The sequence below is a fragment of the Anomalospiza imberbis genome, chromosome 15, assembly GCF_031753505.1.
Source record: "Anomalospiza imberbis isolate Cuckoo-Finch-1a 21T00152 chromosome 15, ASM3175350v1, whole genome shotgun sequence".
In the NCBI taxonomy this organism is placed as follows: Eukaryota; Metazoa; Chordata; class Aves; order Passeriformes; family Viduidae; genus Anomalospiza; species Anomalospiza imberbis.
In genome coordinates, this window is record NC_089695.1 from 3709627 (window position 1) to 3735388 (window position 25762).

At 57.5% G+C, this 25762-nt stretch overlaps 4 protein-coding genes across 4 annotated transcripts; 3 read left to right on the top strand and 1 right to left on the bottom strand.

Annotated features, from left to right (window-relative positions):
* Positions 1 to 5351: 5351 nt before the first annotated feature.
* On the top strand, positions 5352 to 11974 carry STING1 (stimulator of interferon response cGAMP interactor 1). The gene is made up of 6 exons (XM_068205559.1): positions 5352 to 5607; positions 6734 to 6911; positions 7724 to 7832; positions 7990 to 8228; positions 10017 to 10203; positions 11543 to 11974. The coding sequence occupies exons 1-6, from the start codon at positions 5363 to 5365 to the stop codon at positions 11734 to 11736; spliced, it is 1152 nt and encodes a 383-aa protein (XP_068061660.1). The 5' UTR covers positions 5352 to 5362; the 3' UTR covers positions 11737 to 11974.
* A 6410-nt stretch (positions 11975 to 18384) lies between these two features.
* On the top strand, positions 18385 to 19483 carry LOC137482924 (SLC35A4 upstream open reading frame protein). Its single transcript, XM_068205584.1, has 3 exons — positions 18385 to 18447; positions 18552 to 18650; positions 18817 to 19483. The coding sequence occupies exons 1-3, from the start codon at positions 18433 to 18435 to the stop codon at positions 19012 to 19014; spliced, it is 312 nt and encodes a 103-aa protein (XP_068061685.1). The 5' UTR covers positions 18385 to 18432; the 3' UTR covers positions 19015 to 19483.
* Positions 19484 to 19560: 77 nt separating this feature from the next.
* Positions 19561 to 21350, top strand: SLC35A4 (solute carrier family 35 member A4). Its single transcript, XM_068205573.1, has one exon. It carries the CDS (start codon positions 19561 to 19563, stop codon positions 20506 to 20508), a length of 948 nt encoding a protein of 315 aa, XP_068061674.1. The 3' UTR covers positions 20509 to 21350.
* A 176-nt stretch (positions 21351 to 21526) lies between these two features.
* LOC137483343 (uncharacterized) lies at positions 21527 to 24294 on the bottom strand. The gene is made up of 8 exons (XM_068206333.1): positions 24152 to 24294; positions 23936 to 24049; positions 23565 to 23665; positions 23106 to 23378; positions 22424 to 22779; positions 22182 to 22331; positions 21913 to 22065; positions 21527 to 21838 (listed from the first exon to the last, which is right to left on the bottom strand). The coding sequence occupies exons 1-8, from the start codon at positions 24292 to 24294 to the stop codon at positions 21665 to 21667; spliced, it is 1464 nt and encodes a 487-aa protein (XP_068062434.1). The 3' UTR covers positions 21527 to 21664.
* Between the last annotated feature and the right edge of the window lie 1468 nt (positions 24295 to 25762).

The window sequence follows — 25762 nt, forward strand, 5'->3', positions numbered from 1 at the left end:
ACCACAGGGTCAAGTTGCAGTGCTGTATTAGGGGGAAAAACTCTGGAAGGGCTTAGGGAAAGGCACAAGGATTTAAAGGAATAGAAACTTCCCAGCCAAGCTGGTTCAATTAGTTATTCCAGGCTTTGATAACTTAGGAGGCCTTTGTTAGAAGGTGCAAAAAAGTCACTGTAAAGGAGCAAAGACACAACTGGAAAAGGAGAAATCCTCAGTGTTGAGCAAGATTCAAAGAAAAGTGAAAACTCACAGAAAAAAGGACCAGGAGCAGCCTCTGTCCCAAAGGTGCTCTGCCCAGCAGTACCACCCCAGTCATGGAATCATGGAATGGTTTGGGTTGGAAGGGACTGGAAGCTCATCATATTCCAATGCCAGCCTGTGACAGCTCCAAAATGAGTAAAAATGGTTTTTCCACCCAAAATGTAAGTGGAGAATCAGTGCCACAGGACCCTGCAGGTGCTAGCAGCTGACAGACTCAGAAATCACAGATTGATCCACTGACATCTATTTAATTCAAACTTTTTCTCCTGGGAAGGTTCTGGTGCTCCAAAAGAAGGCAGAACCTCAGTGGGTGAGGGGTGTGCAGCACTCAGAGCAGCCCCACGATCCAGGGATGGAGGGATGCTCCATTCTGCCACCAGGATTTTAAACTCATCATTGCTGAGGGGTCCAGGCTGGGGTCAGGGTGAGGCAAAGCATCTCCCAAGCTGGGCACATCCCTGGAAAGGCAGCACATCCTTCTGTGGGCTTTGTGAGCCAAGATCAGAGCCCTGCAGAATCTGGAGGCCAAGGGGGAAACTCCCAAATCCTTGGGCCAGGACACCTCCCTGGCCACCTTGGCTGCCACCTCCTTTGTCCCACAGCTAAATGCTTGGACCAACAAGAAGGTTGTCCAAGGAGCATTTGGACAATGCTCTCAGGCACTGGGTGGGATTCCTGGGGCTGTCAGGAGCTGGACTTGATCATCTTTGTGGGTCTCTTCCAACTCAGGACATTCCATGATTCTGTGGTCTGTGAAAGTGCCTGGCTCAGTGAGTGAGAGACGGTGTGTGCTCAGGAGCTTCAGGAAGCAGCTCTTCTGCTGCCATCAGATCTCCTGCAGCACACGGTGGCTGCACCAGAGTCTGGGCTGGCTCACACAGCCCAAGGCCACACAGAATATTGCAGAGCACTTTATTTTTGCTATTTTGTGTCAGTAAAGCAGCCCTGTCACATGGGACCTCTGAGGGACACTGGTGGTGCAACTGCAGCACTAAAAACACTGACTGCAGCACTTTTAGTCAAGGGACCAAAGCCACTTTTGACACCAGCCTGGCACTGGAACCCCATCCCTGCAGGTATCCCCAGTGAAAGCTGTCACTGGGCAGCCTGCCTCCAGCATGAAGCCAGCAGCTCTACCTGCTTTCCCAGAGCAATGGAAAAAAGGGGAATTAAAGGAAGGAAGTGCTGCTGCCGTGCCCATCCTGCAGCAGAGCCAGCTCTGTCACGCTGCTGCTGCCTGCTCACAGCCCTTCACCCAAGGGATGCCATGGAAAACACCCTGTTCCTGGCCTGGCTTTTGGCTGGGGACATGCCACATGTATCCAGCCTCTATCTGGGGCCAGGTCTGGGCACCACAATATGAGAAACAGCATCCAAAGGAGGGACACGAGGATGGTGAAGGACCCAGAGGAGCAGCTGAAGGCACTTGGCCTGTCCAGCTGGAGCAGAGCAGACTGAGGTCAGACCTCCCCAGGGGCTGCAGCTGCGATCTCTGCTCCCTGGGACCAGGGACAGCACTCAAGGGAACAGCTGGAGCTGTGTCAGGGGGATTTAGTGTGGATAGCAGGAAAAGGTTCTTCCTCAGAGGGTGGTGGGGCACTGACCAGGCTCCCCAGGAACGGTCCCAGCCCCAAAGCTGCCAGAGCTCCAGGAGCATTTGGACAAAGCTCTCAGGGATGGGATGGGATTATGGGGTGTCTGTGCAGGGCCAGGAGTTGGACTGGATGATTCTTGTGGGTCCCTTCAAACCCAGGATATTCCAGGACTCCTTGGTTCTCCTGATCTTAGCAAGGGCTGCAGTGTTTGTAGGTTGCTGTGGACAGAGTTGTTTTCTGTGCCCCACTCAGCCTCACACAGCCTGGTTGGAGGTGCCATGGTGCTGGTCCACAGAGGTGCCTTGTGGGGTTTCTGATGCATCTAAAATCTTCCAGCATCATGTGTGACTTCTTGTTCCCTCTGCTTGAGGGAATAACAGCAACCAGGGGCAGAGAGAATGTCAATCAAGACACGATCTGGAAAAGCAAATTGTTGGCCAGAGGGGCCTCGCTGCCCCCAGCGAGGACAATGGGGGCAGTTTCAATCCTGCCACCTCTTGTTGGCTGTGCAGAGGCACTGGGTGGCACTGGGCTCTCTGTTGCCAGGCAAGCTCAGATGTTCCAGGTGTCCACAGGAGGCCACAGAGATATTTTGAGGGCTGGAGCCCCTCTGCTCTGGAGCCAGACTGGGAGAGATGGGGGTGCTCAGCCTGGAGAAGGGAAGGCTCCAGGGAGAGCTCAGAGCCCCTTCCAGGGCCTAAAGGGGCTCCAGGAGGAGACTTTGGACAAGGGCTTGGAGTGACAGGACAAGAGGAAATGACTTCCTACTGCCAGAGATCAGTGTGAGATGGGATATTGGAAAGAAATTCTTCCCTGTGAAGATGGTGAGGCCCTGGCACAGGGTGCCCAGAGAAGCTGCGGCTGCTCCATCCCTGGAAGTGTTCAAGGCCAGGCTGGATGGGGCTTGGAGCAGCCTGGTCTACAGAAAGTTGTCCCTGCCCATGGCACGTGTTGGGAATGAGATGAACTTTAAGGACCCTTTCCAACCCAACCATGGCATGGTTCCAAAATTCTGTGAAACCTCATTCCTGGAGTTTAGACTCACCTCTTGGACCAGTACCACACCTCTGCTCCAAACAGAAGTGAGACAGAAATACTGCAGGTATTGGTGTGCTGAGGGTAGAACTGAAAGCCAGGCCAGGCTTTGAGGGCAGGAGAGTCACCAACTGCTTGGGAACCTGCAAGAAGGTGGCTGGGGAGCCAGGCAGCCCATCCACCTCACCGAAGAGCCAACCAGAGCAGGTCAGGGAAGCCCAGCTGGAATGGGACAAGCTTTATCCCAGCGCTGGAGAAGGAAGTGATTCACTTGATGTTTTAGCCAGCCTTTGTGCTGATGAAGCAAACAACATGCTGGCTGTATCCACAGCCCCTCCTGGGGCTGGAACACTGGCCAGATGGTTTGCTGGGGTTTCTAAGGTACCACCAAAACAAGCAGCTCCCTGCCAGCCCTTCCTCCCACTCTCTGGGTTTGAGGATGCTGGAGCTGTGTCCACAGAAGGGCAGCAGAGCACAGGTCTGATGAGGAGCAGCTGAGGGAGGCTGGGGGGCTCAGCCTGGAGAAAATGAGTTTGGGGGGGACCTTCTCTCTCCACAGCTCCCTGACAGGAGGGTGCAGCCAGGTGGGGGGGTGGGCTCTGCTCCCAGGGAACAAGGGACAGGACAAAGAGAAATGGCCTCGAGCCAGCACTACTAGAGGAGCTTTATGCTGGATATTAGGGAAAATTTCTTTACCCAAAAGGGCTGTCAAGCACTGGCCCAGGCTGCCCAGGGCAGTGGTGGAGTCTCCATCCTTGGAGGGATTTAAAAGGTGTGTGCACTTGGGGACACGGGTTAGTGGTGGACTTGGCAGTTCTGGGGAAATAGTTGGACTTGATGGTCTCAAGGGTCTCTTCCAACTGAAATAATTCTTTAATTCTATGAGTTAAATTAAATGTGAACCATGGGCATGTCTGAATCAAGATCCTTGTGCTGTAAGCCTGTGACAGCCTCCAGACACCCTGGCAATGTGGGTCTGTAGGGACTGTCAGGGACCTCTGGAACCCAGGGGCATTCCTGGACAGAAAGCAATGGGACCCTGAGTGTGTTCTGGACAGTCACTCCCTTTCCCAGCCTGTATCTACCTGGTTTGGCCCCACAGAGGCCATGGGTGACCATGCTGAGGGCTTTGCTGAAGTGAAGGTTCTCCACTCATACCTACAGCCAGTTTTCTTGCCATTCCAGGTAGTTGGGTCCATCAGATGTGATGTTAAATCCCCGATGGCTGTTCCTGTCTCATCCTTCAGGTGTTTGGCAGGGATTGCTGTGAGGATTTTCATCCATCACTTCCCCAGGGTCAGAGGTGACACTGAGCAGTGTCAAAGCTGGGTGTGAGATTTCCTTCTCCCACTCACCAGGAACCTCCTGATTGCTACAACATTCCAAAGACATCAGAGAGGAACCTTTCCAGGGCATCATCCATCTCCCTCAGCATCCTTGAGTGCATCCCACCTGCTCCTATGGGCTTGCATATGTGTCCCCTAACCCATGTTCTTCCAGGATGGAAGTACCTCTCCACTGCTTGGAACTGGAAGTCTTGAGGGCCTCACTGGCCACCAAGAGCCTGGCTGCAGGAAGCCCCTGCTGTGTTGCCAGCACTCATGGGCACTGCTTCCCAACCTGGCATCTCCTGGAAATGTGTGGGATGGGACCATCCAGGGCGCTGTGAGTCACCTTCTGCTAGATGGAACTTGAGTCTGTTTTGCCCCTGGCAACCTGCTGAGCTGGATCAGTGCAATCTTTGAAATCTGCTGCCCTTGACAGATGAGATCTCAAGAAATTCTGGTTTCCTTCCTCATTCCAGTTCCCCTCAGACTGGCAGACTTGGGGCTTTCCAGTATGTGGAAGCTCATGGATATCGAAATCTGGTACAGCCACCAGTGCCTGGATTTCCTGTGGGCTGAGAGATCTCATGGATGCCCTGTGTGGGAGAGCTCTGGCACTCTACAGGCTGCCCACTGCTGCCAGAGCTTCTTTCATTTTCACTTTGCTGCGCGCTTTTCTGTGCAGCTCCACCCGAGCTCCAGAAGCCCGTAAGTCGCGGAGGCTCCGGGTGCGTGTCTGCAGAAGCCTCTGGAAGGAGCCCCAGCTGCCCAGGCGGGAGCGCAGAGCTCGGGAGCCGCAGCGCAGGAAACGCGGGGCTGGCGGCTGGAAACTGCGCCGGTGAGTGCGGCCAGAGCAGTGACAGCCCCGTGGCTGCGGAGCTGGGCGGGCTGGCATCCCTTTGGGAGCGGGGTGACCGGACAGGCTGTGTCTTGCCGAGCCCATTTGGGCACAGGGAACAGCCCTAAGGCGGGAAGCGCCGGGGAGCCTCCCCAGAGGGTTGTGCGCTTTGGGATGCTCAGTGAGCGCTGGGCGCACGCATTCCCTGATCTGCTCTTATCCTCTCCCACAGTGCTGCCGTGGGTGCTGAGGACCGGGTGCTGCTGTGGGCGCCGGGGACAAGCTGCTGCTGAGCGCCCTGTCCGCCGCAGATGTCCCGGGAGCCGTGGCGGCCGCGGCAGCGCTGTGCCCCGCTGATCCCGCGGGCCCGCGGCGGGCGGGCGCGGCGCGCCGTGTACGTGCTGCTGGGGGCCTGTGCCGGGGCCCTGCTCCTCGCCGGACAGCCCCTCGTGCCCACCGCCCGCAGCCTCGCCTTCCACTTCGCCACCCTGCAGGTCGGGGAGCTGCTCAAGGGCGCCTGCTACCTGGCCGAGGAGGTCTTCCACCTCGACTCCAGGTGAGCCAGCGGGGCTGGCTGGCTGCCTGCGGCGCTCCCGGGAGCGCCCTGGATACAAGGGCGTTGCACCCTCGGGATGTGGTGGGGTTTGCTCCTGCCCTCTGTGCCCACTCGTGCCCTCTGTGGCAATGCTGTGCTGTTCCCAGCAGCACATGCTGCCCTCTGTCACCCTGCTGTCCCTCTCATCTCTTGCTCCCTCTCCCACCTGCCCAGCTCCCCCAGATGTCCATGGATGTCTCCTCTCTGTGTGCTCTTTACCTGGGGAACAGATCTCGGCCCCCAGCCTTTCCCCACCACCCAGTGCTGGAGGGCAGGGGGCTGTTGTCTCCCTTTGCTGTCCAGTGTGGGATGTGCCCAAGGGGAGGACAGTGTGGGAATGCCATGGGAAACTACACTCGTTTAGCATAAGGCATTTCCCCAGAGTCCTCTGCCCCCAGTGCAAATGAGCACATGCCCATCACCTGTCAGTTTGTGGTTGTCATCTCCCCAAGTTCTGGAAAGTTCCCCGTTCTCGTTGCTCCTAATGGTTCCCTCTGTAAACCACTCCTTCCCTTTTCCCTCTTTGGCCCAGTTTACGTTACCCCATCCCTGTTCCTCCCTTACACCCTCTTCCCACTGGATCATTTGTACCCTGGTTACTCCTTCCCTCCCCAGTTATATACTCTGGCCCCTCCTTCCCCTCCCCGGCTCTCGGAGCTTGCCTCCCCTGAGTGTGGTTGTCTCCCTGCTCCTATTTCTGCCTCCCTACTCCTTCGATCAATCCTCAATAAACCCGCTTGGATTCCAGCAGCTCAAGAGTCCTTCCATCTTCCTGGTGGGGATTTTAATTACGCTATCCAGGCACCCATTGACCAGCCAGCTGAGGGTCACCCCGTGGGACTCGGTCCGGGGTAGCCTTCAGTCCAGGGTGACATTCCATCTGCTCCCTCTGAGTCCCCTGGATGCTGCGAGGCCCCCAAGCCCTCTGCTGGCTGGGGGCACTGGGGTGTGCTGGGCAGGGTCCCACACAACTCTGTAGTGCTCTGGAAGGTTGGTGGCACCCAGGAGATGGGAGCAGCCCTGGCCATGGCTGCTGAGGGTGGGTGGGTGGCCACAAGCCTGACTCGTGTCTCCCTCTCCCACCCAGGCACCACGGCAGCTTCTGGAGGGCCCTGAGCACCTGCTTCCCCCCACGCTGGCACGGGCCCATGCTGCTCGTCTGTGGCTCAGCCTACGTGGCTCTCCTCAGTGATGGGCAGCAACTTGGCCTCCACCTCATCCTGGCCAGTCTGTGCCAGCTCCTCATCCTTGCCCTGGGGCTCCAGGTAAGGCTCCCACACCTCCAGCCTGGCTGGCTGCCCGGGGAACCCTTCAGCCCTGAGCAGCCGTGGGGGCACGTAGCCAGCTCTACATGGCCTCTGCATGTCCAGCCCACCCAGAGTCAGCCTGGCGGGAGGAGCAGTCTCAGCTCAACCCTGCAGAGCTGATCTCCCTGGCCCTGTGCTGCCAGGAGTGTTGGCAGGAGTGTCAGGCTGCCTCCTAACGAGCACAACCATTTCAGGCATGGCCCCCTGACACGAAAAACAGGGGTATTTTAAATCTGTCAGTCAAGCTGGTGCTTGAGGGGAAAGCAGAGCCTGTGTGCTCTCGATTCTCAGTGTGGTGTGGGGGCAGAGCCAAGCCCCAGGTGCCTCTGCAGCAGTGGGAGGGCTCTGCTGTGCCCCAGCGGTGCTGGAAGGGTCACACAGGCTACATAAGGTGCTTCCAACAGGTGCCTGTGGGACAGGACACCCATCTCCACCTAATGCACACAGAGAGCTGGCAGAGGCCCCTGGGAATCCCACCATCAGGCACTGGGGTGGTGCTCAGCACTGGGCAGATGCACAAGTTGCACTGGGATCCCAGTGGAAGGTGCAGCCAGGGAAATGCCTGGCTCACTCCAGCCCCAGTTCCCTCCTCTGTAGGGGCTGTGGGGGCTCTCAGGGGCTCTGCCCTGCATGGTGGGGGAAGGGGCTGGTGGAGTTGTTCACTCTCCAGATCTCTTTGAAGTTCTCCAATCCCTGTGGAGAACTGACTGTTGCAGAAGGGCCCAGGTGGCAGCTGTCACCACCTGGTCTGTCTGTCCTTCCCTCCACAGAAGCCCTCAGCAGTGGAGATGTCTGAGATGTCCGAGAGGTCCAAGCAGAACGTCGCTCATGGGCTTGCCTGGTCCTATTATGTTGGGTACCTAAAAATAGTCCTGCCACGTACGTAGCTGTTTCCCTGCATTCCCATGCCTACAGCTAGAAATAGCTCCTAATAACAATCCTCCCACTTTTACACTGTTAGCAGGGAAATGGGGAGCAAGGCAGAATGCAGCTGTACTCACACCAGGCACCTCTGCCTGATGCTGTCTTCCACCAGGGTTGAAAAAGTCCATGGAGGAATTCAGCAGAGCCAATCCCAACCTGCTGGCGTGCAGGAAGACCTGGAAGCTCCACATCTTGGTGCCTCTGAGCTGTGATGTCTATGATGACCTAGAGAAAGCTGACAGCAATATCCAGTATGTGACAGACCTCACTGAAACCATCCTGGCCCGAGGTGGCATCAAAAAGAGGGTCTACAAACACAGCCTCTACGCAATCACAGATGAAGAAAACCAGGTATGCTGAGAGCAGCATTGGGAGCATCATCCCAAAAGCCTTGCTGGCCCCAGAAGTGGCTATAAGGACAGGAGACTGTCACCTCTCCTGTTAGATACTCCCAGCTTTCACCAGGCTTCTGTGAGATGGAGAGGTCCCATTCCTGTACCCCTTCCTGCTGGCTGCCTCCTCCCAGGCTCAGCTGCAAGGATGGTGGGGCTTGCTTGACCCCTCCTGGAGCTGACTGAAGTCCAGAAAGCAGTAGAAAACTGAGCAGAAAAAAAAAAGCAGATGTGGGCTACAGACCATCACTTCCCATAGGATGAATGTTTCCTTGTGTTGTGAAGAGGTGCTTGAAGATGTCTGTGTGAGTCATTATTTGACTCCCTCCTTGCCCCCAGTCACCCCTTTTCTAGGCTGGTGAGCCCTACATCTCTCCATCTCACATTGCATTCATCTCCTCCCACATCTCTGGGCAGACTGGCCCCTGTCCCTTCCCCTTGGAGCAGGGAACACCCTGGTGCTGTGCATGGAGACATGGGCAGAGCTCTGCTCCTCACCTGGGTCCCCTGGTTTGCCCTTTGGCAGTGGCTGAGCTCAGAGCTGCAGTTTTTAAAGCCCAGCTGCAGGGAGCCCAGCCTCTCCTGCCCTGCTCCGGGGGAAGCACGGTCGGCCGCAGATTTTTCCTGCTGTGCTGCATGCACTGATGCTGTGTTCCTTCTGCCAGCCTCCTGCTGAGTCACTCTGCTCCCTGGGAGCTCCAGCAGCTCTGAGCCTGGACTTGGCCTTCCAGTAATATTTGCCCCTCAGCTTCCTGCCCAGTCCCTCACAGTGAGCAGGGCCCATCGAAGGCACCTGCCCCAGGGCATGGCAGTAACTGCCTGCCGAGGCTGGGAACTTCCTGCTTCTCTGCATTTACCTGGGATCACATCCCTCTTCCTTCTAATTCACTCCATTAAACTTTCCAGTTTACCCAGTGTAAGACTTACTGGTAACACTGCTCCTCCTTGGCATGTTTATGGCTTTATCAGATTTCTCCTTGTTTCTTTGCTCAGCCTCCTTCCAGCTGTGCCTCCACCTTTCCAGTGTTTGTGCTCTGCCCTCCAGCTCTCTGTTAGGATGCTCAGACTTAGGATAATGGAATCACAAAATATGCTGGATTGGAAGGGACCCACAAAGATTATCAAGTCCAATCCCTGGCTCTGCACAGACGCCCCAGCAATCCCACCCTGTGCCTGAGAGCATTGTCCAAGAGCTCCTGGAGCTCTGGCAGCCTTGGGGCTGGGACCATTCCCTGTTCAGTGCCCCCTGTACCCTCTGGGGAAAGAACCTTTTCCTGATATCCAACCTAACCCTGCCCTGACACAGCTCCAGCCATTCCCTTGGGTCCTGTCACTGGTCACAGAGAGCAAAGATTGGTGCTGTCCCTCCACTTTCCTTTGTATAGCAGAAAGCCACCAAGAAGGTGTGATCACAGGGAAGGGATGTCTCCCTAGGGGACCAAATTCCATGGGGCAGATCACCCTCCAGGCTGCTCTTGGGAGCACTGACAAAGCCATGGGCACAGGCAGCTCCCTGAGCCCACCTGGCAGAGGGGACACCTGGACCTGTCAGGCCAGCTGCCCTTTTTCTGCTTTGCTTGAGGCAGGGGGACACTGGGGCCAGACCCAGTATCCTTGTCCCAGTGTTCCCAGTGCCAGGCAGGCCAAGGAGCTGAGAGGTCCTGAGTGCTGTGCCCAGTGCCAGGGTCTCCCAGCAGCCCTTTGCCCAGCCCTCCTGTCCCCATGTCTTGTCCTTCCACCCCTGCAGCTCTGGCACTGTGCTGTGGAATATGCCACCCCGCTGCAGACCCTCTTCGCCATGTCCCAGGAGGACTGTGCTGCCTTCAGCCGGGAGGAGCGCCTGGAGCAGGCCAAGCTTTTCTACAGGACCATGGAGGAGATCCTGAAAGGCTCCAAGGAGTGTGCAGATGCCTACCGGCTCATTGCCTACGAGGGTGAGTGAGGGGAAAGGGCTGGGGTGCCCAGGACAGTGGCTGTGCTCTGCTAGCCCTGAGTGACCTGATCAGTGTCTGTGCAGGGCTCGGCTGATGTCCCCAGTCAGGGGGCCATGGGAGGAAGGGAGGGGCTGCATTCTCACATGAAATGGGAATGTCACTGAGCATGGCATCACTGGCTGGGTGAGGGAGGGCATTGTCCCACTCTGCTCTGGGCTGGGGTGGCCTCACCTCGAGCCCTAGGGCAGGTTTGGGCATCACAAGATGAGAAAGATCAAAAGCTGTTAGGGAGTGTCCAAAAGAGGGACATGGGGGTGGTGAAGGGCCCAGAGGGGCCACATGAGGAGCTGCTGGGGGCACTTGGCCTGTCCAGCTGGAGCAGAGACTGAGGTCAGACCTCCCCAGGGGCTGCAGCTCCTCCTGAGGGGCAGCTCTGATCTCTTCTCCCTGGGACCAGGGACAGGACCCGAGGGAACAGCTGGAGCTGTGCCAGGGGGATTTAGTGTGGATATCACCCCCAGAGGGTGATCAGGCACTGACCAGGCTCCCCAGGGAATGGCCCCAGCCCCAGGGCTGCCAGAGCTCCAGGAGTGTTTGAACAAAGCTCTGGGACACGGTGTCTGTGCAGGGCCAGGAGCTGGACTGGATGATCCCTGTGGATCTCTTCCAACTCAGAGTATTCCATGATTCCATAATTCTAAGGACTTCTTGCTGTGGGTCTGAGGAGCAGGGAAGGTGGTGGCAGCACTTGTTGTCCCAGCTGAAGTCCCCAAGGGGACAAGCTGCCTACTGCAAGCATTAAGTGTAACAGCAGGCATCCAGGGCAAGCAGCTGCTCCCCTCCCTGTTGATGTTCCTGGAAGAAGTTGCTGGGGCTGTCACGCCCTCGCCAGCCGTGGGATGAGTGTGTGCTGGCTCCGTGCCATTTCTGCTGGCAGGGGATGGGAGGGAGCGAGGCTTTCTCTCATTCCCACCATCTTTTCATCTCCCATCTCCTCACCTCCACCAGATGAAATCAGCATCTTGCTTTAATGAATGTCGGTTTCTTCAGAGGAAACTCAGCACTGTCCCTGATGGGGAGAAGCATTTCCATCCAACGAGGCAGTTCCCATCACAAGCATTACTGGGAATCCAGCACATAGTGCCTGTAAATTTACACTCCTCCCCGCACTTTGTGTTTGAACTTTTCCCCTCTGCCATGCTGAAAGTGGGAAGTGAAAGCTGTATTTTGACTATGCAGGAAATAGTGCAAGTTTTGGGGCATCTCACAGAGACTTTGCTCCCTGCCCAGAGCTCTGCCTCAGGACAATGAAGGAAGGTTTGTCTTTCTTCTGTTCCAGAGCCAGAAGAAGCAGAGACCCACTTTTTGTCCAGAGAGATCCTGTGGCACTTGCGGCAGGAGCACCTCGAGGAGATCGCCGTGCTCGAGCGGAGCCACCCGCACACCCCATCCACAGCCCTGGACTCGGCAGAGCTCAACCTGCAGATCAGTGTGTCAGACCTGCCGCAGCCCCTGCGCACCGATGGCTTCTGACACACCGCCCCTCACCGCCCCTTGGGGCTTGGGTCACCCTTCCCCAGCCCCCTTCTTGGAACACGTGCTACCCACGGCTGCAACCCCCAGCTCCCACCCAAACCTCCTGTGCACCACGGTTACTGGAGCAGCTGACTCAGCCCACAGCCCTGTGACATGCTTCCCATTTTCTTTGTTATGTACAGCTCTGATGTTCTTATGTGGGTGTATTGGTTTTTTATCTGTTTTGTGTCATATAAAGCACTTTCTTCTCCTGGACAAGTTGCATTATCCTAAATTTTGGGCACAATGTGCAGTCCGACCCATGTGGGATAGGAAAAGGTTTTTCCCTCAGGGGGTGCTTGGGCACTGAACAGGGGATGGTCACTGCTCTAAAGCTGCCAGAGCTCCAGGAGCACTTGGACAATGCTCTCAGGGACAGGGTGGGATTGTGGGGTGTCTTTGCAGAGCCAAGAGTTGGCCTGGATGACCCTTGTGGTTCCTTTCCAGCCCAGGATATTCCATGATTCTGTGATATGCTGTGGTGTGTGATGGGGCTTTGGAAATGCCAGCCACAAGTGTGCCTGTGCGTGCTGGGACAAACACACCCAGCCCACGTGGCTGGACTCACGGGGCAGTTCTGCAGGCACAGGGAGCCTGTGCAGGACTTCCAGGGGAGCCTCCAGCCTGACCAAAAGTGTTGGTGGCAGAGCAGGCTCTCCCAGGATGGGGAGATGCTGGGCAGGCACAGGCTGGAGCTGAGACAACAGCCTTGCTCCTGCCCTGGGCTGCCCAGCTCCGTTTAGAACCACGGAACCTTGGAATCACTAAGGCTGGAAAAGCCCTCTAAGGTCACTGAGTCCAGCCATTAACCCAGCACTGCCAAGGCCACCACTAACCTGTGTCCCCAGGTGCCACATCCGTGTGTTTTGTAGTCTTTCCAGGGGACAGTGACTGTCCTGCACAGCCCATTCCAATGCTTGACAACGCTTCCAGTGAAGAAATTCTTCCTGATGTCCAAACTGAACCTCCCCTGGTGCAGTTTGAGGCCTTTTCCTCTGGCACTGTGCCTTGTTCTCTGGGAGCAGAGCCCCACCTGGCTGTTAAAGGAGTTGTAGAGAGGGAGATGGTGCCACCTGAACCTCCTTTTCTCCAGGCTGAGCCCCACCTCAGCTCCCTCAGCTGCTCCTCATCTTGTACTCCAGACGTTTCCCCACCTCCATTCCCTTCCCTGGACACATTCCAGCCCCTCAATGTCATTCTTGTCAAGAGGGACCCAGAACTGGGCACAGAATTCCAGGTGCCTCACCTGGGCTATATATGTAGGATTCCACCTTTCATGCACATGGGAGAAGGTGGGAGATCTGTCCCCAGCTCCAGCCCAGTGAGCTTTCAGGAGAGATTTGGCTGCATGTTGGTTCTGCTTGGACTGGGAATTGGAACCCATTTCAGGATTCAGTAAAACCTTAATCTGCAGCCTAATCTCTGGGCACTGCATCTGTGCAAAAATGGCAAAAACAACAGATGAAAGAGCTGTGAAGGGAGGGTTGGGACAGCAAAGGCCACTGCAAAGAGGCAGCTGGTTTGCAGAGGTATCAGGAATCTTTGCTGAGGCCTCTGGGATGTGCCAAGTGTCTGGTGCTGGACTGACTGGAGAGGGGAGACAGCAGGTGAGGGACCTGGTAGGAGGCACCCTGAGGGCAGGGAGTTGAGTGGAGATCTGGCCCTGGCGTGTGGGCAGGATGTGGGTCCTGGTCACCTGAGCAGCATTCCCAAGGACACAGAGCAAAAGCTGCGAGCACCTGCTGAGACGCAAGAGAAATGCATCAGGGCTGAGCTCAGCAACACTGGAACAGGCAGCAGCAGCTGTGAGAGCAGCAAGGCCACTGCAGCCCCCGAGGGCTCACACCTTCAAACCATCCTTGTGGGGCACAGCTCCGTGTCCTCCTTGATGCCCTGCTCCCTCCTCATGCAGAAGTTTCTTATCTCACCCATCACTGCAGCCAGGCTGGGCTGGGGATGCTGATAAGCTCAGGCCATATTAGAAGGGGACAGGTTGAAAGCCGGGCAAAAGCCCAGAGGAAATCTGACAGCACAACCTTGTTCCAGCAGCAGCCGTGCTGCCAGCCAAAGGCTCAGCTCCTGCCACTGCTCAAGGGCACAGCCAGGGCCAAGGTGAAAGCCTTTGCTGGCAGCGGGAGCTGGAGGCAGGGCTGGATCAGAGGCAGGAAAATCAAACCTCAGAAGTGGCAGCTTGCTGCTAAGCTGGCAAACACAGGATAACCAGTTTCCCCTTGAGCTCTCCAACAGCACAAATAGCTCAGTTTTAGTGCTAATCACAGCATCCCACAGCAGGTCTGACTCAGACTCAGGACTCTCGGCTCAGAGGCAGACCCATCCTGGTCCATGGGAGCAGCACTGCCACCACACCTCAGCGAGGGGAGCTAAGCGGGTCCAGGGGCCACCACAATCCAGCAGGTCCCAGGTGCAGCAGGGAGGGAGGCTCCCAGGCAGGATCCTGCTGAGCAAGGCACAGAATGGCTGCATCCTCCCTCCAGCCAGGGCTGGGGTCCGGCTCAGCTTAGATGCAGCAAGGACAGGGCTTCTCTCAGCCCTCCCTCACATCCCAGCTGTTTTCCCACCAGAAATCTCAGGAACCACCAGCAGTGACCCATCTGTGCTGCCCCACACAGCACAGAGCCTTAGTGTGTAACCTCAGGGGGCTGAGAGCTGAGTTCCCTCACAGACCCGCTGAGGGCAGGTGCTCAGCTTCTACCATGACCTGGAAACACTGATCTTCAAGGAATCCCACAATGGGTTGGGTTGGAAGGGACCTCAAAGCTCATCTCATTCCCACCCCCTGCCACAGGCAGGGACACCTTCCACCATCCCAGGCTGCTCCAAGCCCAGTCCAGCCTGGCCTTGGGCACTGCCAGGGATCCAGGGGCAGCCACAGCTGCTCTGGGCACCCTGTGCCAGGGCCTGCCCACCCTCCCAGGGAGGAATTGCTTCCCAGCAGCCAATGTAAACCTCCTCTCTGCCATGTTGTCCTGCAGCTGGTGAGGCTGGCAATGGGCTCACCTCTGTGCAGGTGACAGCAGTGACTGATCACAGGGCTCTGCTGCCCTCACATGTTTTTCACCAACTCCCAAATTTTCCAAGTCAGCCTTGCACTAAGTGGCACTTTTCAAGTGTTGTGATTGTGGTTCAAGAAAGGCCCTTGCACTCACTCACACAGCATTATGTTATGTTATGTTTTATGTTATGTTATGTTATGTTATGTTATGTTATGTTATGTTATGTTATTTTAACCTTTCATGAAGTAAAAATCCTGCTTGAAGAGTGGCTGAGGAAAATGTCAGGTTCATTGAATCCACACCTGCCTCTGGATGAAGTCTGGAATCCTGCAAAGCAAGAAAACAGCATCTCAGCCTTCAGCAATGGTTGGACTTAAACTGGCTATTAATATTAATAACAATATTAATGCTTCTTCTTTGGGCTGCACCTGCCACTGCCTCCCGAGTCCCTCTCCTTTCCTCTTCCCAGTGCTCAGTGGGAGCAGTGTAATATACACTGGGAATGTATCTAAATTAACTTGGAGAGCAGCAGCCCGACAGCCCAGAAGGTTTCACAGACCTGCCTCTGTGCTCCGTAGCACCCACGAGAGTAGCACACACATAACCCCCAGCACCACAGGTTTTAATTAAATTGTGCCAAGCCCCTGCAACCAACATTCCCCACAGCTCCTCAGCTGTGCCTGCAGTTCTGCAGTGCCTGTTTTCCCAGCTGGAAGTGCTGCAGTCGGAGTTTCACTGGCAACTTCAGGGGCTGCGTCAGCGGGAGCGTGGCCCCAGCACAGCTCTGTGGGGCTCTGCGCTCACACAAGAGGTGCAACAGCCCCAGGTTATGCCAGGAACTGGATATTCAGGAGAGGTTCTTCACTGAAAGGGTGGACAAGTCTCGGGGTCTGCGCATTGAGGTGACCCCAAGAATAAAAAAGTCTTCGTTTCCCAGCTTGTGTAGCCAAAGGATTCTGAATGTATAGGGTTGGCTTCTCAAGGTTGTTTATTTTCTCTTATCGATCACATTCTCTCTCTGCCCTGCTGAGCTCTGTCCAGCAGGTCGGCCATGGCATTCTGTCTGTCCTCAGGGCAGTGTTCACATTTTATACCAAAAACTATGTGTGCCATGTTTACAATAACATGCCAATATCTGTCATCTATGTTGGACAGTGTGTCTGTACCTTAAACCAACAGAAAAGTGTCACCATCACACCAAGACATGGAGGGCAAGAAGAAGGAGAAGGTCAGGACACACCCAAATCCCTCCATCTTGTACCCTGAACCCCATTCTAAAAACCTCAAAATTCTATTTTTTCACCCTGTGTTAATTCCACTACCACACTACTCAAACCCTTGTGGCTTGTAATTCCTCATACAAAGTTGGCAGTTTTTTTCCACGGGCTAAAATCGAAGCCACAGGTGTTTTTGACTTCATGCCAAGGTCTCCGAGCCCCCTGCCAGGGTCTGGAGACAGCCAGAGGGACGTCCTGGGTTCCCACAGGCAAGCACTGTGACAGGCTGCCCGGGCAGTGCCGGAGACACCGACCCTGAAGGGTTCCAAACCGTCTGGGTGTGGCTCGTGGGAGCTGGTAGCTTGTTAATGATTTTTTGGCTTGGCAGGGCTGCGCTGATGGTTGGATTGGATGATCACTGTGAAAAACGCATAATAAATGATTGGCTCTTTGCAAATATTAAAGTGATTATGTAATATATGATTTAGAATAAATTTGTGCTCAGGACTAAAAAATACAGTATCCTTTTAATGGAGCCAAGTGATGGGAAAGAGCAATATACACAGGATGAATTCCTGTCTCAAAAGATGGTTATTCTGAAGGATTATTCTGTCTAGAAGATATGCCTTGAACGATAAGATGAATATCCATCACCAGAACAAGATATTCGAGGGGATTACCTCTAACAGGATTTCAGCAATCAGAGTATTCCGGGAAAACCTCTGTTAGAAGCACCACAAGAAAAGAAAATGCATGAGTATGTGAAAAAGGACACAAGGAAACAGGAGCACCCCCCAGAATCCCGCTAAGCCTGGAAACAGTATAAAAAGACCCTGTGAACTGCCAGGGTACCGTGCTGCGCTAGTCCAGAGCCAGTTCACCCAGCACCGACCGCCTGGCTCAGCGCTGATTTGCTTGCGGCTTTTCCAATTTTACTTTCGTAAATTCCTTTAATTATTAATTGACTGATTCATTTATAACAAATACTGTATGCGTTATGTTGGAAGGTTATTTTGTAGTACTGTATTAATCCTTTTTAAGTGGTGTGTTAAATATCGCTTTAGGCTATAGCATAATATCAAAATTGAAGCTATGTGATGTAAGATACCTTCGTGTGACCAGCACAAGGAATGCTTAAGATAACCAAGAAATTCTTCTCATATAGATAACAGCAACAAGACACCCAAAAATCTCAAGACAAGATTTACTGCCTCTTTATCGGACCATGCAGACTTCTTCCAGACATCCCGGAGCCAAAAGGATTGATTTCTAAGATGAGGGGAGAAGCTGACAATAAACAGAAAAATTCCTAGTTTGAAAGGAGTATTTGCATCACGTATGAGATATATGAATATGCAACTGGCTATTGCTTTTGAGGGTTAATCCTTTGTTAGCGAGCCACGCTTTCAAGCGGAAAGCATCCAGACGTCCGTAATCCTTTGCTTTTTATTGTCCTGATTGTCCAAATTCTTATTGATCTAATTTTTATTAGTATTTTTATAACTATTTCATTACTATTAAACTTTTAAAATTTTAAAACAAGTGACTGGCGTTTTTCAGAACCACAGAATCATTTAGGTTGGAAAAGAACTCCAAAGTCAATTTTGTTCTTTCCTTATTGTTATTTCTGGGAATGTATGTGAAATTCCTCCCTGGAGCTGGGGGGTACCCACCAGAGGGACTCCTCAGGCTGCGAGATTTACCCCAGGCACTGAGGCAAGTGAAAAGCATCAATGTCTGTTCAGCAGTAACTTTACTACCTTTAATATCATTTACTGTCAATATTGCTTCAAGAATATTGCACTGCTCTAGCAGCTAAAACTACCTACACTGTGTGGTAAAGAATTCTGAATAAGATCTTGTAGCATAATGCTTAAAAAAAATAATTTAAATATTTATAGGAATATTTTGGCCGCCATCCTTAATCCTGAAGGACAAAGTCGTACAAAGGCTCAATTGCACAGCTTTAGACATAAACCACCGGCCAAGCCTGGGACTGGATCAGATTCCTCACGGAGGAAGAACCCAGGGAAGCTGCGGAGCTGGGGACCCCCATCCACGCTGCCCCCAGGAGCGACACGGTGGCTGGGTCCTGGAAGCCCCGGCCGCGCTGAGGGGCGGCCATGCGCTCAGTCAGGCTCGCCGGAGCAGCCCCGGAGGTGGCCGGGCCCGCTCGGGGCCGGGCCGCGCCTCAAGCGGCAGCACCGCCCCCAACATGGCGCCGGCCGCGCGGCGTGAGGGAGCGGGGCGCTGCCACGTGACTCCGCCCCAGCCAATCAGCGCAGGGCACCGCCTCCGTGGCGGGAAGGGGCGCGCGGGAGGAGTCGCTGCCCCCCACGACAGCCAATCAGCGGCGGCTCGGCGGCGGAGGGGTCACGTGCCTCCCCGCCAGCCAATCAGCGGCGGGCGGCGGCGGCGCCAAGATGGCGGACGATAAGGTGAGCGGGGCGGCCGGGGCTGCGGCGCCGCCGGGGCTGCGGGGAGACCGCGCCGCTTCCTCCCGCGGGACGGGGGGCGGGAATCACCTCCGTGTCTCCCGCAGGACTCGCTGCCTAAGCTGAAGGACCTCGCCTTCCTGAAGGGGCAGCTGGAGAGCCTGCAGCGCAGGGTGGAGGACGAGGTGCAGGCCGGCGTGGGGCAGGTAACGTGCGGGCTCAGGGCGGACCGGCCGCTCCCTCTGACAGGGACTGGTGGGGGAAAGAACAAATCCCAGGGAAAAAACAGCTCACAACTCGTCCCCGGGGCACGTCCTGGGCCGCCCCCTCCCCGACCCCGCCCGGCCGTGCCTCACTGTGCTCTCCCCTCAGGACGGATCGCTGCTGGCATCGCCCTTGCTCAGAGGCTTCCTGGCGGGATACCTGCTAGCCAAGCTCCGCTTCTCCGCCGTCCTGGGCTTCGTGGCCGGCACCTGCACCGGGATTTACGCCGCCCAGAACTACGCCGTGCCCAACGTTGAGAAGACGATTCGGGACTATGTGAATTCAGTGAAAAAAGGTCGGGACTAGCGAGGAGGAGCCCGGAGGCAGCAGGGACTGCAGGAACCGTGCTCCTTGGGTAGCAGGCACAGAGCACCCCTAGGGCTCCGGGAGGCACGTAACCTGCATCCTTCTTTTCCCTGAAAAGGGCTTTGCACCGCACCACTGCCACACGTCAGGGGGCTGGTGATGGGTGTTTGTTGGGCAGCATGGCAGCAGTGATCGCTGCACTAAGCCACAGCAGCTTGTGAGCACAGCTGCCTTTCCCCCTTACCTTTGCCTGTGCCCCTGTGGACTGAGGGGCTGCTGTGCCTGGTCACCTGTGTGCCCTGCGCCCAGCCCACGGCGTGCCCTGGCATTGTGCTTTGTGTGGCTTCTCAGGAAGGCTTGTAGTTCTCCTCCTAACGAGAGACGGCACCCTGCTCTCCTGCTGCATCACAAATGTTGCAGGGAACGTCCTGCTTGAATCAGGCTCATTAAATTCTTGGTATTTGGTCTCTTCCGTGTTGCAGGCTGAGAGTCTGTGTGGCCTCTCTGCAGTGACAGCAGCTCACTCGTGCTGGCTCTCACCCGGAAATGGGGATGTTTGGGAATGCCGCTGGCTCTGCCAACAGGCTGCTCCACAGGGGGCTGTGGGCACTGATGCTGCTGCTGTCTGTGGCCATCTACGGCTCCCACGCCCCCCTCCTGACTCTCTGCAAGGTGGACGGGGCCATCCCCTTCAGTTCCACGTCTGTGGTGGTCCTGGTGGAGCTGACCAAGCTGGCGCTGTCCCTGCTGTCGCTGCTGGCGGGGGCGCGGGAGCCGCCGGCAGCGGCGCTGTCCTGGCGCCACGCCGCGCCCTTCGCCCTCTCGGCCCTGCTCTACGCTGCCAACAACAACCTGGTGGTGCACATGCAGCTCTTCATGGACCCCAGCACCTTCCAGGTGCTCAGTAACCTGAAGATCGTCAGCACGGCGCTGCTCTACAGCCTCCTGCTGCGCCGGCGCCTGGGCGCGCGCCGCTGGCTGGCCCTGCTGCTGCTGCTGGCCGCCGGCGTCGCCTACAGCTGCGGGGGGCTGCGGGGGCCCCGGGAGCCCGCGGGGATGCGCCTGCACGTCACCCCCGTGGGGCTGCTGCTGCTCTCCGTGTACTGCCTCATCTCCGGCCTTTCTGCTGTCTACACCGAAGCCATCCTGAAAAGCCAGGCGCTGCCCCTCAGCCTCCAGAACATCTTCCTGTACTTTTTTGGGGTCCTGCTCAACCTGATGGGCTCCGTGTGGAGCGGCACGGAGGGTGGGTTCCTGGAGGGCTTCTCCCCGTGGGTGCTGCTGGTCGTGCTCAGCCAGGCTCTGAATGGCCTCATCATGTCCGTGGTGATGAAGCACAGCAGCAACATCACCAGGCTCTTCGTCATCTCCTGCTCCATCCTGGTCAATGCTCTCCTCTCTGTTGCCCTCTTCAACCTGCAGCTCACCCTCCTCTTCTTCATGGCCGTGGCGTGCATTGGCCTGGCTGTGCACCTGTACTACGGAGTCACATAGTCACTGCCTGCCTCCCACATGTGCAGGCAGCCCCAGCCCTTCCTCAGGGCTGGAATCATTCCTGGTGGGTGCCTGCACAGCTCCAGGGATCCCCCGGGGAGCAGTGCTGAGGGGGAGAGCACCCTGTCCCTGCTTCCACAGGGAAACTGCCCTGCTCCAGTCCAGCCAGGCTCTGTGCCATGGGGTTCCCACGGGATCAGGCATGCCCAGCCTTAGGGGTGTCCTGAACCCCTTGTGCATGCCTCATAGTCTCAAGATGTGCCAGGGGAGGGTCAGGTTGGACCGTAGGAGTGATTTCTTCTCAGAAAACATTGGAAGGGGCTGCCCAGGGAGGTGGTGCAGTCACCATCCCTGGAGGTGTTTAAGGACTGCACATGGCACTTAATGCCATGGTCTAGTTGACAGGGTGATGGTGGATTACAGGTTTTACTCAATGATCTCAGAGGTCTTTTCCCACCTAAAGGATTCTTGTCCTCAAGCTGCTTCCCCACACACAGTGGCCTGGGAATGCTCTGGCAGTATTGGCCGTGCTGTACCTCCTGCCAGCCCAGCATGGGACTGGTGCTGTTTCAGCTCCCATGGATGCTGCTTGATCCCTGCCATTCCTGGTGCTGCTTCCCTGGGCCTCTCCCACCTTCATGGTTTTGCAGCCTAGCCCCCCTGCCTGGAGCCCTGCTGTCCTCATGTCTTGTTTCCCCTTCCTGGGTACAGTGTTTCTGCAGAGCAGCCAGGGACTGGGGCATGTGGGACCTGCTCCCCAAAAAGGGAATGTCCCCCAAATTTGTACCATGTTTCTGGCAGGCAGAGGCCACCCGGGGTATTAAAGCTGCAGTTCCACAGCATCCGTGTGTCTGTCCTGTGTCTGCCCGCCCTGAGGGATGGTGGCTGTGCCCCTTGGGACAGGTTTGGGGGCCAGGGGTGTGTCTGAGCCTGACAACACTGACGGCTGAGGAGCACCCACTTTATTCAGTGCTGCAGCTGGGGGCTGCCAGCCCTCCCACAGGCAGGTTCCCAGCACAGAGCAGGGGTTTCCCTCAGGAGCAGCAGCCTGGCATAACTCATGTGGCTGGGGCTGGCCAGTCTCCTGGCATCACTGGTGCCTCAGTGCAGGGACCCAGTCCTGCCAGGCCAGCTGTCCCCACGCCCTGGGAGTGGCTCAGGGGGTCTGTGTGGTGGCATCGGCCGTGCCTGCCCGTCGGGTGTTACGCAGGTGCTGGTTGTGCTCGGCGAGCTCCGCAGCGTCCCGCAGCACTTCCTGCAGCAGCGCCCGCTGCCGGCGCTCCGGGGCCGCCCGCTGCTCCTCTGCCAGGCGCTGCTGGTCCCGGAGCCCCTGCGGGATGCCCGCGGCGGTCTGGCACAGCCCTGGCACAGCCGGAAGAGGTGTCCCCAGCCCCGCCTGCCCACCTGCAGCAGGTGCTGTCTGCAGGCCTGCATCTCCTGGTGGTGATCATGCAGCAGGGCCTCCAGCTCCCACTCGGCCGCCTCTCGCTCCCGCAGCGCTGCCTCCAGGCTCAGGCCCAGCGCGGTCACCTCCCTCTGCCAGCGCTCGGTGTCCCACTGTGGGGAGCAGGGACAAGGTCAGGGCAGCTCCAGGGTGTCCCTGCTCCCTTGGGCTGTGCTAGGGAGAGCAGTGCCGGGGGAGGAGAGGCTGGAGCTCGCAGTGCTGGGCTCACCTCCCCGCTGTGCTCCTGGGCTGGCACAGTGCTGGCCCCGAGCTCTCGCTGGAGCTGCCGGCAGTGCTGAGCCCGCAGCCGCTGCCGCTGTGCCCTGGCCAGGGCACGCTGGACCTCTGGGGATGGGCACGGCTGGCACCGGCTCCCTGCCTGGAGGAGAGCAGAGCGGGTTTGGGTGGCACCAGGAGCCAGTGCTGGCAGCAGAGCTGGCCCTGTGCAGGGACCTGCAGGCTCCCACTCACGCTGTCACACCCGGGCCGTGACACTTGACTCTGGGATGGCTCCTCCAGCAGCCCCTGCCCTGCGCTGGCCAGAGCTCTACTGTCCCCTCCCTGGCCTTTGCTGTCACCCTGTCCTGCAGTGTGGGGACAGGGGAGGAGGAAGAGTGTGACATGGGGGGCTGAAGAAGGACGTTCGGATGGAGAGTGAGGCCTTTCCCACCGTGTAAAGCCGTGCTCTGTGCCCACATATCCTCCACCCAGTTGGATGCGTGCCTGGCCCCACGCTCCGGCTCTGCTGGCTCCAGGCTGCCACTGGTCAGGGGTGTCTGGGTCCCAGGCTGCTGGCCTGGAGCTGTATTCCCTGCAGAGACCTGGTCCTGGCAGAGAAGGAGATGTTACAGGGACACAGCTGGGATTCAGGGCTTTTCCTGCACCAGACTGTCCCTGGATGAGGGGCCCTGGCCTGAGCTCTGCCCACCTCGGCGCTCGGCTGGTGCATCTCAGTTGTCCCCAGCACCTTGGCCGCTGCCTGCTTTTTCTCCCACCTTTGACTCTTCAGCACCTGGAAAAGGGGAACTGGAGGTCCTTGTTGGGGTGTTTCAGGCTCCAGGGACGCATCCCACCCCTGGGGCAGCTTCAGCCCCTGCCCTCAGTGCTTGACAAGGGCCTTGACACCAGGATGGGTCAAGAGCCTGCACCTTACCCAGCCCAGGGAATGAGTGCCATGCCAGTCCCGTGGATCCAGGGGCATTCCCCACCTGCAGCTCCCGCAGGGCTCTCTGCAGCTGGGCCACAGCTCTCCTCTGCTCAGGGAGGCCGGATCCAGCCAGCAGCTCCATCCGCAGCCCTCGGATCTCCCTCCGCCGCGCCGCGATCTCCTTCTCAGCGTCCCAGAGTGTGGCAGAGATGGTCTTGGCCAGCCCCTTCACCCTCTCAGCCAGTCCCAGAGCTCCCAGGATCTCCTCCCTGGAGGTGTCTGGAGAACAGCAAGCCCTGGGCAGGGGCCATGGGGCACCACCAGCACAAGGGGTCCCGGTGTGCTGAGATGAGTGGAGCTGGTGTCCCTGGGCACCAGCCAGGGACCGAGTGCCAGGCATGGGGCAGGACGGGGGCAATCCTCAGGGAAGGGACACCCAGAGTGTGTCCCAGTCCCAGGGGCTACCTGGCAGCGACACGCACAGCAGCAGGAAGGTGAGGCTGTTCCCCTCCAGCAGCCGCTCCACGATCCAGGGCAGGCAGACAGCTCCAGGTTCCCTGCACTCCCTGCACGTGGGGAGAGACACCCCAGGAGAGGGCTGGCTCTTGCAGTGCCAGGCAGGTTGAACCCCGACCCACAGGAACCCAAGGATGGGTTCCTTGTCACATATCCCCAGGCCCATGTCCCCAAGGAGCGGTGACACCCCCTTGGCTCCCAGCCACGGGCTCCCACTGGGGTGTCCTTCCTGCTTCACCTCCAGGGATGGAATTCCCTGACCCACAGCAGGCACACGGAGTGCTGGATGGAGGGGGAACCCAGCTCAGCCCCGTACGTACAGCCTGGGGCAGGGCCCGGTGGCCCCTGGGGACACCAAGATCCTGAGGGCCGAGCGCTGGCGCCTGCCACCCTGCAGCTCTTGCTCCACAGTGAGAGTGAAGAGGCTGCCGGCCCTGGGGAGAAGCTGGTGTGGGAGTGGGGCTGCAGCGGAGCCAGCCCCAGCACCCCAGGGCCCAGCCCTTCCCAACCTGTGGGGTCTGGGCCAAATCCCTCACCCCTGCACAGCTGAGCGCCCGTCTGCGAGGGGCTGCTGAGCACAGCCCTGGAACAACGCCGGGATGGCACCCAGCCCCCTGGCATAGGCACTGATGGCAGCCTGGGCATCGGGCACGGCCACTTCTGTTGCCTCCTGCACCATCCTGGAAGCAGAGGGAGACAAGAGCAAGCGAGGAGGGTCACAGCCACCCCCTGGACGGGCTGAGGAACACCCCTGGCCATGCCGTGGCTGGGCACCATGCTCCCTGCCCAGCCCCACTCCTGATGGTGGGGTACCAGCCCCCAGGAGATCTGCTCAGCCGTGGGGCATCAGGTACCTACAGGCCCAGGGGTGCCACATCCATCACCTGCAGGGCTCGGCCATCGGGACGGAGCAGGTCCCAGGCTTTGTCGTGGGTGCTGACCTAGAATGAGGGGGCTGCATTAGGCAGGGGGCAGGAAAAGGGGGCTGCTGGCATCCCACACTCACCAGGGGCCCGGACTGCTTGTGGCCATGCACAGGTGAGGGTTGAGAAAGGCTCATTTTTGGGTAGCTCCCGGCTTTTCCAGCCCTGGCACCAGGGAGGGCAGAGCCCTGGGAACGCCCGAGCCCTGTATGGAGCTTATCAGATCCCTGGCAGCATCCCAGAGGCAAAGGGCAGGACCCAGCCCAGTGGCAGGAGCTGGCATCACTCCTGTGCCAATCAAGGTCACACTGGAGGGACCTTCAGGCCCCAGGGAGCAGTGACTGGCCCGGAAAGCCCAGCTGTGATGGGAGCAGGAAGGGGTTAGGGGGTGATCCTGATCCCACCATGCTGCTGGAGCCCAGGAGGTGTTCTGTGGGCAGCTAAGGCTTCCCACATCTGGGAAGTCCTGGAAAGAGGTGAGAACACCTGGGATCCAAAGGTCTCCAGTCCCTGGTCGCCCTCTGGATGAGGGGAGTGCATGCCAGCACAGGGCAATATGTGCTCTTGGAACAGCAGGGTCTGGGCAGTGGCAGAGAGGGAATGGGACCCTCATCCAGGACATCCTGCCCTGCTCCTGCCCTACCTGGACCAGGCTGACCATCTGCAGGCTCTGTGTGTCATCCCCCAAGGCCTCCAGTTCGTGGAAGACGGTGTCAATCACCTGTGGACAAGCTGGGAGCTGTTGTTCCCGGGACCCATGGCTGGATCTCAGCCCTGCCCCGGTGAGAACGGGGTCTGCTGGGTGACACAGGAGCCCAGCACTGCACAGTTGTGCTGTCCCCTCTCCCTGCCACCTGTCCCCTGTGTCCTCACCTGCCAGATGACACTCTGGAAGGGCAGCTGTGTCCCAAAGCCATGGGGGTCCCACAGCAGCAGGGACACGCTGTAGCCAAGAGGAACCAGGGCCAGCTGGGGTCTTGCCAGCTCCAGGATCTTCTCCTGGTAGGAGAGACATATCCAGCAGGGCAGGATCAGCATGGCACAGCAGCATGGCACAGCATGGCACAGCAGCATGGTGAGATGGCCCTGGCCCATGTGGCTGGGGACAGGGAGGAGGACAGAGGAGGACTTGGGGCTCTGGGTACCTGTCCTGCATCCAAGTGGAAAACACCATCGACTGTCAGGGAGCTCTCCTGGTGAGAGGAGGGGGATAATGTTCAGATT